This window comes from Tupaia chinensis, unplaced genomic scaffold, assembly GCF_000334495.1.
Source record: "Tupaia chinensis unplaced genomic scaffold, TupChi_1.0 Scaffold000316_1, whole genome shotgun sequence".
Lineage (NCBI taxonomy): Eukaryota > Metazoa > Chordata > Mammalia > Scandentia > Tupaiidae > Tupaia > Tupaia belangeri.
This window is the reverse complement of record NW_006159809.1, coordinates 6,542,645-6,554,366: the sequence shown is the minus strand read 5'-3', so window position 1 is coordinate 6,554,366 and position 11,722 is coordinate 6,542,645. Positions and strand designations below refer to the sequence as shown.

Below are 11,722 nucleotides of genomic sequence, written 5' to 3'. Positions count from 1 at the left end.
CGGTCGACTACGTGGGAATCCAGCGACATAGCCATTACACTAACTGCTGGTTCCCTATATAAATAATTCTTAAAAAAATGAAAAAGAAATATGTGGCTTGGTATTTGTCACGAGACAGCCTGTGTAGTGAGTACTTTTGTTTGAAATACTGATGTTGATTTTCCAGAGTTCTGTCCCAGTTTTTAAATAAAAAGTTGGCTGACTTTCCATTCATTTGTAATCCTATTCTCTTAAAAAATGTTTTACCTGTGACTGGCGGGGGGCATAGTTGTTAAGGATCTGGACTCCCATATGGCCAACTGTGGTTCTAGTCCTGGACCTGGCAGCTTGAAAATCATGCCAGGTGCATGCGTGTGTGTGTACCCAAAAGTCCTGTGAGGCGAATGGAAGAGAAAGGACTGTGTCTTAGCCATCTCCCCTTGGGGGTGATTTCTCACTTTCTCTCTCTTTGTCTCTCTCTCTGGTGAGTGCATGTGCCTTATGGCAAAAAAAATCTGAAAAAATAAAAGTTTTACCTACGTAGATGCTGAAATGTACCTAGAAAATTAGGTTAACCAGAAAACCCTGTTCTCTAATGGAGCTGAACAAATGTCTTCTCTTTTGCTCCTTTCTCATGTGCCTGCCCCCATCTCTGCCTTTATTCTCATATCCTTCTCTACTTCTGTTCGTTCTTGGCTCCCTCTCTCCACCTCTCCAATCCCGCCTTTCTCTTTGTCATCCTTCCTTTCTTTCTTTCTTCTTCTTTTTTTATTTTTTGGTCTTTTCTCCTCACTTTCTTCTTTATTCCTCCTCTGTCTTTCTTTACTCTCACACTGTCATGTTTCACCCTTCTTTTCCTGTTTTCTTCTTCCTTGTCTGTCCCTCTATATTCTCCCTTTCCTTTGTCCCATTCTCTCATCCCCACATGTGGCAGGTCTATGACACACAACTGGAGAATGTGGAGGCCTTTGAGGGTTTGTCTGACTTTTGTCAGACCTTCAAGCTCTACCGGGGCAAGACTCAGGAGGAGATGGAAGATCCATCTGTCATTGGGGAATTTAAGGTAAGTCTTTGAGGACATGTCCCTAACCCAGGTGGGCCCAAACTTATGGTGTGGCAGCAATAAGTCAAGATGAGGAAGAGTAGTAACTACAGTGGTGACCATAATGTTGATGTGAGTGACCATGTGGGTGACAGAAGTGATGGTGAAGTTGCTGATATAGAATCTGATGGTAATGGTGGAAGATGTCATTGGGCTTGATGATCTCTGTGGTGATGACTCTAATAGAGATGAGAGTATGTTCATTCTGGTGAGTGTGTTGGTGACAATGATGCTAGAAACGAATGTTAATCCCTAATTCTTTTCAGGGCCTCTTCAAAATTTATCCCCTTCCAGAAGACCCAGCCATCCCTATACCCCCAAAACAATTCCACCAGTTGGCCTCCCAGGGGCCTCAGGAGTGCTTGGTCCGCGTCTACATTGTCCGAGCATTTGGCCTGCAGCCCAAGGACCCCAATGGGAAGGTAATGTTCTTGGAGTTCTCAACTCTTAGATTAGCAGGCTCAGACACAAATGGTCTGTGGACTCTGTCTCTGCCCCAGGAAGTTCATGGTATGCTGGAGAAACCTGAAAAACATAGAAAGCTGAGGTGCGAGTGGATAGAGTTCTGTCAGGGATCCAGTGCTCTAGGAGGTCTATGAAGGCCAGACTCAGTACAAGACGTTGGAAAACTGAGGAAGGGTTTTTGAAAGAAATAAGACTCTTAAGGACAGATATAGTTTGGATAGAGTAGGAGGGAAAAAAATATTTTAAGAGAGGTCAAGTCATAGAAAGAGTTTTGAGAGAAGACTACTTAATGTGTGGCTAGAACAAGGGTAAGGCCTAAAGGTCAAAGGTGGAAGGTGTAGGTTGGGACTGGGCCTTGTAGGGCTGTTCATGGGATGGAGTGAAGGAGGAGGAAACAGAATTAGTCACTGTGCTTTGCTTAGCTATGGGCAGAGCTGCAGCCAAAAGAAAAACCAGTAATGCTGCTCCTCTCTTTATTTAAAACATTGGTATTTTGTTCATCATGGACTATTGCCATTAATTTTATTTTTGTTATTGTAAATTGACAGTTTATAATTGTATAAATGTATGAGGTACAAAATAATATCATGCTTTATAAATACAATGTGGAATAATTAGGTCAAGCTAGTTCACATGTCTATCACCTTAAAATTAAATGTTTAAAATTTTTTTTCCAGAGAGTGTATGTATTCACCAGAAAGAGACAGAGAAACAGAGAGAGAGAGGGATAGAGAGAAAGCACCCTTCATGGGTAATGCTCATGCCACAATCCCTTCTCCTCCATCCTGTCCAGATTTGGGGCATGCACATGTGCCCAGAATGTTTTACAAGCTGCTCTGTCTGGGACTCGAACTGTGTAGTTTTACATCTGGGATTCAACTCCATTAACCACTAACCCATGAGCTGGCCCCAAATGAAACATTTTAATTTAAAAAATATTGCATTAAAATATTTTTTATTTTGGTTACTGTGATTTTTGGCTTTTCCTTAAATGTTGTGCCCAAGGCAAGTGGCTTAGCTGTCCGGAGATGGAAGGGGGAGATTGGAAGGATGGAAGGAGTCTGGAGTTACAGGGAAATGACAGAGGCAGGTGATAGAAGAAAGTTGGAAAGAGAGACAGAGGATGAAGAGAGGCAGGGGTGGAGGACCGTTGGTGCTTAGAAATAAGAGGCTAGGGTCCTCTCTTTGTCCTTGGATAGGTTTAGGCCTTGGATAGGTTTAGCATGTATCCTTGAAGGGGTGGGTAGAGACCTGGTGTCCTACTCCCGAGGCCCTGCCTTATGAGGCTGAGAAGTCATGAGATCATAGGGCAGGACAGAGTAGTCCTCAACCTCAGCAGCACTGATGGCCTCTAGGACGTGGTGGTTGGCCTGTACACTTCAAGCCTTCTCAATGCCAGACTAACCATGGGCACTCTCCTGCCCTAGTGGCTTGCGGAGGTTGGCTGGGGGTGCCGCTCTCGTAGGAAGCATCTAGCAAGACAGGCCTAGGCTGGGCTAGGGTGACACAGTGGCCTCTCTCTCTCTTCCCATCTACTTATGTAGAGATCACAGAGAGGACCCCCAGACTGGCCTCACATAAGTAACATGGATTTGTTGTGTTTGTGGGGATATGGGTTTGGCCCCTACCCATCTCTCCCATTGGGAAAAAGGAGTGGATATAAGGAGGACTCAGGTCTCTAATCCCCACTGGTGGGCCTGAGGCTTGAAACCTGGGTTAGGGACCAAGTGGTGAGGTGTGGTGTGGTGTGGTGTGGTGCGGTGTGGTGTAGTGTAAGAGATGGGACCTCTGGCTAGCAGGACACCGTCTGCATCACAGCTTCCTGATGGCTGGCCACCTTGCCTGTCAGGAGATGGGGGACTCAAAAAACCCCAAAGAGAGTTGGGAATGTGATTTCACTCTAGTGTTTCTGTCTTCTTCTCTAGTGTGACCCTTACATCAAGATCTCTATAGGGAAGAAGTCAGTGAGTGACCAGGACAACTACATTCCCTGTACCCTAGAGCCTGTATTTGGAAAGTAAGTTGGGGGCAGCTTGGGCCTTGAGGTGAGAGGCCATTCTAGATAATCCAAAGTCTAGTGGGGGAGATGTGGCCCCTACTGGGAAGTCCTTATCTTCTGTAACAAAACCAGTTCTTAAGCCTTACATATCAGACTCAAGTCTTCTGGCTAAAGCTCTTAGTTAAACACATAAACAGTACCTCTAAGATCAGAAATCTTAAAAGATGCATTTTCTAATCCTTCTTTAAAACACACACACACACCATACATTTATTTGTTTGTTTGTTTGTTTGTTTATTTATTTAATTTATTGTTGGAAGGTGTGTGCCAGCGAGGGAGAGAGCGAGAGAAAGAGAGAAAGAGGGAAACCACCTCTCCCCATGCTATGTGATTATGTGCTGCAGTTCTCTTCCTTTGTTTCTCCATCCTGTCAGGATTTGGGACACACACATACACACACACGTGCTGTGTGCACATGCACGTGCACATGCCTGACATATATTTTTTTTTCTAGCTGCCAGGTCTGGGATTTGAACTGTGGTGGGATCTGGCTTCCTATGCACAGGGATTCACTGGTATGCTTTGGGACTAGCCCAGCTAGTTCTTCTAATTTTAGATGAACTTTTACTTTGGGATAATTTTAGATTTACAGAAAAGTTACAAAAACAGTACAGAGTGCCCATTTACCCCTCGTCCAATTTCCCCCCCGTTAGCATCTTGTCTAACCACAGTACATTTGTCAAAATGAAGACGTTGACATTGGTGCGACACCATGAACTAAAGTCTAGACACTATTAGGATTTTGCCAGTTCTCCCATCAATGCCCTTTCCTTGTCCCAAGATCCAACCCACTATACCACATTGCTCTGAGTAATTATCCTCTTTGTGTCCCAAGTATGTCTATAGTGGATAGACAGAGGAAGAATGTAGACCTAAGAGAATGAAGTGATTCTGACATCTAAGAACAAGGAAAGGCAAGATCAATGTCCATGCATGGGAGCCGCCGCAGGGCATCCTGAGTTGCTGTTTGGATGTGAGCTTTTCCAGTTTGGAGAAGGGAGGTCGCAGAGGGAGGCTGGCAGCTGTTTCTCCAGTACCTGCCGGGAAAGAGCTCTGCTGATGTTCTCAAACCGTCAAGTAACACATTGACTTCATAAGTGTCTGTGGAGCGAGGCATCGCTCTGCCTGCAACGAGGACCCGGCCTCCTAGGGGAAATGTGTTTTTTGAAGGGGAAACAGTCCTGGCCCGTGATGAGCCACCCCCAAGGGGGACTGGAGGCAGGCTGTGGGAGAGAGGAACTCCATTTGGTGAGCGCCACTGTCTGCCTTGGGGCCACAGGTTCATGGGAAAGGGGCAGTGGATGGGTCCTATTCTACACGGGTGTACATGCTTGTGTGTATGTGGACGAGCGAGTGCAGACACATGTTCCTCCCACTCCCGTCGCTCTTGCTCCCACAGGCCATGGCCAGCCTGGTCTGCCTGGTGTGTTGAACCCCCTTCAGATCTCAGCAGAAATGCTTTCATTCTATAACCCAGGTATCAACTAAGCACGGCTCCTGAGATGCAATCAAAACACAACTTTGTTTTTGCCTGCCAGTCCTCTGTAAACATTTGTTCTTGCGGGTCAGCTTCCCTTTCTCCTGAGTGGAAACTGGCAGGCAGGCAGCTTTTTTGCTCATGCTAAGCTCAGCCACTCTAAGTCCCAAAGCCGCAGTCTCAGGGCAGAAATGAGGATGCCCACTGGTGTGAGTCACGAATGATAGCCTGATGGTTCCAGGGGAACATCTCAGCAGGGCCTCCTTGGAAGTAGCTCTGTGCGGTGTGGGGAGGAAAAGACGGGCTCTGCTTCCTCCCTTTCCCCATCTCCATTTCTGCCCTCGCTCCTCTAACTTGCCACTGGGTTTTGACTGTGAGGCTGGGACGAGGGGAGCTCCCATGTGGACACAGGTCCACCTGTTGCATATACTGACTGTGTCTGTCTTTGTATAGCAGGATTTAAAGCTGATTTCTTTTTCTTCTCTTTTTTATTAACATATAATAACTGCATATGTGTGGATTTTTCAGTGTAAGAATATGGTGTGTAATGATCATATAAGGGCAATTCGAATACCCATCAACTTAACCATTTGTTGTTATATGAGTTGGAAACACTCCAAATCCTCTTTTAGTTACTTGGAAATTTGCAGTTAGCTGTTGTTAACTATGTCCCCCCACTGTATTTTATAGCACTAGAAAGCCTTCTGCTTATCTATCCATACTTTTGTTTCCATTAATCAACTCTCCCATCATCCCATTAACCCCTCTATCCTGCCCACCCCTCCATTCTAGACTCTGGAAGTCATTCTTCAGCCCTCTACCTCTACATGGTTGTTTTTCCTTGTGGGTGTTTCCAGAGGCTCCTCAGAGAGCCCCTCTGAGCTCTTCGCACTGTGCCTCGTGGCTGTGGCAGTTGCTGGGTCCCTGCCCAGGCCCACAAGTCCTCAGAAGGCTCTCAGAGAGTCCCTCTGAGCTCTTCGCACTTCGCACTGTGCCTCGTGGCTGTGGCAGTTGCTGGGTCCCTGCCCAGGCCCACAAGTCCTCAGAAGGCTCACTCCACAGTCTCATCCCAGATCCCATTAGGCAAGATTCAGAGCAGCTCCAGTGTGGCCCTCATGGTGGCCCCTCTCTGCAGAAGTACCGCCTTCCTTGCCTAGCCTTGGATCCGGATGCACTTCCTTGCCTAGCCGAAGACATGGACTGCTTCTCCACACACGGGCCCTGCCTTCTCCTTTCTCAGGCTGCTTTGGCTTCTGTGAGCCCGAGTTGGGCACCAGACTTAAATCTCCCACCTACAGGGAGCTCATTTCGAGGACAGGGAAGGGAGACTCCCTCTGCCTTTGACTCCCATGATAAGTGGGGGTTCCAGATACAGCAGGAGCTCTTTCCAAGAACATTTTCACAAAACCTCCCTCCATCCTACCCTGGAAATAGGCATGAAGCCCCAAGACCCCAGAGAGTGAGTCCCAGGCCATCCCTTTGGTAAATCCTTAAGCCCAGCACCTGTCTCTGAGTTCCCTGGTGGCATGGCAGAAACTTCAGTTTTAAAAAACTTAATATTTATTTATTTGTTTCTTTGTCTGTTAATTAGAGACAGGGTCTTGCTGTGTTGTTCAGGTTGGTCTTGAACTTGCAATCCTTCTGCCTCGAAGAAACTGGGATTACAGGCACCACTGTACTCGGTTTGGGAACTTCACTCCGTTTTAACATTCTGTTTTAATTGATTTTTTTCATTTTGGGTCCATTAGACATGTACCTGTTATATGTCTAATTTATTTGGGAAAATCCAGTACACACACACACACACACACACACGGGTACAGGATCGGAGTGCGTGGGCAGTGTGGTTTAAGGGCTACAGGAGGTCTGAGGATGGGGGACCCCTGGGATGGGATGACTTTCCATTTCCCCCGGCCCTGCCCTCCCTGTGTTCTCCCTTTGTGGAGTGACATTAGGGACCCCCTGGGACCTGACATCGCCCCTCCTGCAGGATGTTCGAGCTGACCTGCACCCTGCCCCTGGAGAAGGACCTGAAGATCACTCTTTATGACTATGACCTGCTCTCCAAGGATGAAAAGATCGGGGAGACAGTCATCGACCTGGAGGACAGGCTGCTGTCCAAGTTTGGGGCTCGCTGTGGACTTCCACAGACCTACTGTGTGTACGTGTGTGGGGTTGGCTGCTCCTCTGACAGTAGACACCCCTGCCCACTGTGCCTTACCGTGGGCCAGCCCTGAGTTGAACGCTCCCAGGCATTCTGAATCCAGGGGGAGCCTTTTCCCCACTCCACAGATGAGCAAACTGAGGCCCACAGACACTATGGTTGTAAGTGGTAGGATTAGCATTTGAACCTGTTTGTTCAACTGAGAACTTGGCTCTTCACCACGTTGTTATAATCCAGCTCTTTTAATGCACCACTGTAGGTCTGTAAAGGACTAGGCACCTGGAAAGAGAGAGAGAGAGAGAGGGAAGGAAAGGGGGAAGAAAGTAAGGGAGACAACGGGATGTAGGCCCCCTGCTGGGCCTTAAGGGGAATTATGTGGTGGTCTGTATCAGGCAACCTCATGTGTGGACAGCACCCCTTTCCTCACCATCTTGGGTCTTGTTTGCGCCTGATTCTCTCGCTGGAGAAACTGGAGACCTCTTAGTTCCAATGGAGTCCATGCATATGCAAACGAGTCCTTTCTCTCTGAGCTTCGGTTTCTTCATCTGTAAAATGGGAACGCTCGGTCATGGAGGGCTATCAGACGTGGCACCCACTGTAGCAGTGAAGAGTTGATGACGTTGTGTATGGGGCACCCAGGTCACTGCATGACACTCTGCCCGCACCGGTGTCCTTGGAGAGTCTCACCTTTGTCTTGTGCTTGGGCCTCAGCTCTGGACCGAACCAGTGGAGGGACCAGCTGCGCCCCTCCCAGCTCCTGCACCTTTTCTGCCAGCAGCACAGAGTTAAGGCCCCCGTGTACCGGACAGACCGAGTGATGTTTCAGGATAAAGAATACACCATCAGCGAGATAGGTGAGCTGCCACGTGATCTCAAAGCACGCCGGGATCTCCCTCTACCTCCTTCTCTCTCGTCTGCCCTCTCCCATCACAAATAGACCCACATTCTCCGAGCATGGGCTGGAGTCTCTCCAGAGTAGCACAGGTGGCTTAAACTTGTACTTGATACTTCTGGAGAAACTTAGAAAATGTACCTTTGTTGTGAAAGTTAGAGGTCAAGGTGGGGTCAGGGTCAGGGGTGGGGTCCAAGGCCAGGTTGGATCCTGTTAGAGGGCAATCTGAGGGCTAAGTCTAAAGCCAGGGTCCGGGTCAGGGTTAGGATCAGTCTTGGTTGGCATTCAGGGTGTAGTCTATTGCTAAGAAAGTGTTCTACTTAAATGGCATTAGCCTGCCAGCTTGACCATGATTCCCTTCCAAGCCCCAGTGACATCCTGTGCACCTAAAGCATCCAAAGGGCCAGAGACTCTGTGGCACCCACCCCTACCCCTGGTCTGCCCAGTACTCATGGCAAATCCTGCCATGTGTTCCCTGTGGGTCTGAGATGCCCACAGACCTACATGTCCCACCCAGAGCAGCTCAGACTCCCTGGAGGTGTTTACTGGCCCAGCTGGCCCCTTGCCTGCCGGTTGTGGCAGAGGGGTTTGATGGCAGAGCTGGTGCTGAGGTTACAAAGGGAAATGATGGCCTGATGTTCCCTGCCCGAAGCCCCGACCTCCTTCTCGGTCCATTTTCCTGACTCCCAGCTGAGCCAAGCTCGGCCATTAGGCGCCCCCCTTCTGCCCTGGTCTTTCTTCCTATAGAATGTGCATCTGTTTTAGGGATAGTCTCATTTCCTTCTACTGGTCTGTAAGCAACCTTAGCACAGGGACCTAAAATTGGTCATAAAATTGTAGGAAACAAAAGCCAGAAGCTAGAGACGGTGCAGGCCAACGTCTGCCTGTTTCTACAGACGAGGCCGTGAAACCGAGTGTGGTTAATGAGCTGCCAAAGTCACCCAGCCAGCTAGGAGCAGAGCAGGTACCTGGCCCTGTGCTCCTTCTGCGGGGCCATGCTTCTTTCTTTGGGACCCCTACTATGGTGGACAGGGCAGGTCTGATGGGCGAACACATGTGTGTGTACATGAGAATCCATGCACACTTGAGTGCACGCACCTGTGTGTGTGTACATGTGTGGAGCTCCTAGTTCGTGTTGCTGGCTTTTGGCCAGGCCTCTCAGGGTCAAGACTACCCCATGCCTTCTCCTCACCCATGATGCTGGCCCTTGCCCATCCCCCTGGCAGGGAGAAGCACGAAGGGGTAGAGGAGAGGGGGTTCATGTGTCATCACACTCCTTTCCCAAATGCACCTGTGAGCCTTGCTGCCCTGCTGCCCAGCTGTGAGGCTTCTTCATGCTTCAGGCTCCTCATCGGTAAATGGGAGAATGACAGCCCTTGGCTGCTAAGGTCCTTGTGTGGACAAACAGTTGGTCACTATCTATGAAGAACAGCGCCTGGCACGTGGTTCCTGCTTGAAAAGTGTTTGCTGTTATTGCTGTTATTTTAGCTGCTGCTACCTATGGGATGGCTCATAGCAACCAGAGAACAGTACTAACAGCACGAAGATGCCAGATCTGGGGATGGAGGTCACTGAGGCACAGAGTTGGGAGCAATCAAGGAGGGCTTCCCAGGAAAGGTGGGCTTTGGCAGACAGGGAGGATTTGTATTGGTGGAAAAGAAGCAGTTTGCCAAAGAGGCTTGGTAGGAATGAAGCAATGGGAAATCTGGATTGTAAGCCTGAAGCCTTGAAATCAGCAGGATTGCTCCTTCAGAGCAAGTGTCTGGGCCGGGGCTGAGGCTGTGGGGTGGGAGTGCTCCGCAGCTGTGGCCCTCAGCAGCTGTGGCCCTCAGCAGCTGTGCTCGAGCTCACGGGGCAGCCCTGCCATCTCTTGCTTTCTCGACTCCTGTAACTTTTTGTCTTCTTTGGGGCAGAGTCTGGCCGGATCCCAAACCCACACCTGGGCCCGGTGGAGGAGCGGCTGGGCTTTGATGTCCTTCGGCAGCAGGGCCTGGTCCCGGAGCACGTGGAGTCGCGGCCCCTCTACAGCCCCCTGCAGCCAGACATTGAACAGGTGGGACCTTGACCTCGGGCCCCAGAGCCCTTGAGCCCCAGCTAGCCCACCCCAGGGACAGCACACACATCTCGGAGGAACCAGTGGGGGCCTTGTTCAGCCAGTCCCTCCTCGGCCTGTTTCTTTGCAGTCTGAATGGTCACCACTGTTGACCTGTCAGGGGGCTTCTAGGGCCTGGCCTCCCCTGGCTACCTCCTGCCCTCAGGGCCTGAGGAACAAATCCCAACCACCTCCTTTAGTCCCACGTAGGCGCAGTCTCTCACCTCCGTCAGCCTGGCTTCAGGGTGTTCTGCCCCACTGCTGTCTGTCTGTGCCTTAGTCTCAGATGCTTGGCCCTGGGCCGGGCTATAGAGCGACTGTCAGACAGTTCACCACACAAAAGGGAGGGTGAGCACAGAGAAAGCTGGCTTGGGACTGTGAACAGAGAAGACTTCCTGGAGGAGGTGTGCTCAGGGCTGGGGGCATGAAGAGAAGGGCTGAGATGAGCCATGGGATGCCTCTGTGAACACAGGCTTTCAACTCTGTTGCTTGGAACTGAGCTCCCTCTTCCCGAGGTGGTTTGGCCATTGGCCTCCCCAAAGCAGCACATGCCTCCCGTGTGGAGACATGGGCTTTTCATCCTCTAGCTCTGTGACCCTGCAGGAATGAGCTAACTGCTCCTTTGCTAAGATGTGTACAAAATTCATATCTTGACTCCAGAGGGAGGGGGCTGAGGGAAAGCAGGTAGAGTGGTTTCCTGTCATGAGCACCCTCTGAACCCCTGTGACTAAGCCTCACTCTGACCCTCCACATTTTGAGTATGCCATGCCCTAGGTATGCTGAGATTCAGCTCACCATGTCAAGAAGCTTGCCTTGACCTTTGACCCACACACACAGGCCTAAATCAGGGGCCTGCCAGGCAGCAGGTGACCTCTGCAGTCGAACCTGCAGTCGAACCTGCAGTCCCCTCTTTAGGGTCCTTTCCCCCAGAGGTGGTGAACCTCCTTCCCTTGGAGGTGGGGTGAACCCTCCTTCCCCGGGAGTGGTGAACCTCCTTCCCCGGGAGGTGGTGAACCTCTCCCAGGCAGAGCCTGGGCTTTCTTCCTATTCCCTAGGAAACTGCTGGGGGAGTGAAAGGATGGTGAGAGGGCGGGGACTTGTGTCTCTGCAGGGGAAGCTGCAGATGTGGATCGACCTGTTCCCAAAGGCCCTGGGGCGGCCTGGACCACCCTTCAACATCACTCCACGGAGGGCCAAAAGGTGACTTACCCAGCCAGGGGCTCGAGCTGAGTGGGGCAGTGGGAGGGGCACCGCCTAGGGGTGGGGCTGGGGGTGGGGTGCTCCTGGGCCAGGCTTTGTGTGGCTTAGCCACAGAGCAGAGCTCTCTCTTGGGCCCTGGCGGCGTCCAGCTAGCCAGGCAGTGAGTCTTCCGAGAGCCTCCTGGGCTTCTCAGTCAAGGCCCTCTACCTGTCCCTGTGGCAGGAAGCCCGTGCAGAGCTCGCTCCTCTCCCCCCAGGTTTTTCCTGCGGTGTATTGTCTGGAACACCAAAGA

General features: G+C 50.4%; 1 protein-coding gene across 1 annotated transcript in view; it reads left to right on the top strand.

The window, feature by feature from the left end:
• DYSF (dysferlin) overlaps nucleotides 1–11,722 on the top strand; it is a gene marked incomplete in the record, with an annotated part of 243,950 nt that overhangs the window by 215,349 nt on the left and 16,879 nt on the right. Inside the window, 8 exon segments of the mRNA XM_027772968.1 lie at nucleotides 914–1,042; nucleotides 1,348–1,503; nucleotides 3,472–3,563; nucleotides 7,073–7,243; nucleotides 7,958–8,100; nucleotides 10,052–10,191; nucleotides 11,342–11,430; nucleotides 11,687–11,722. Of these exon segments, the coding sequence (XP_027628769.1) occupies nucleotides 914–1,042; nucleotides 1,348–1,503; nucleotides 3,472–3,563; nucleotides 7,073–7,243; nucleotides 7,958–8,100; nucleotides 10,052–10,191; nucleotides 11,342–11,430; nucleotides 11,687–11,722 (956 nt within the window).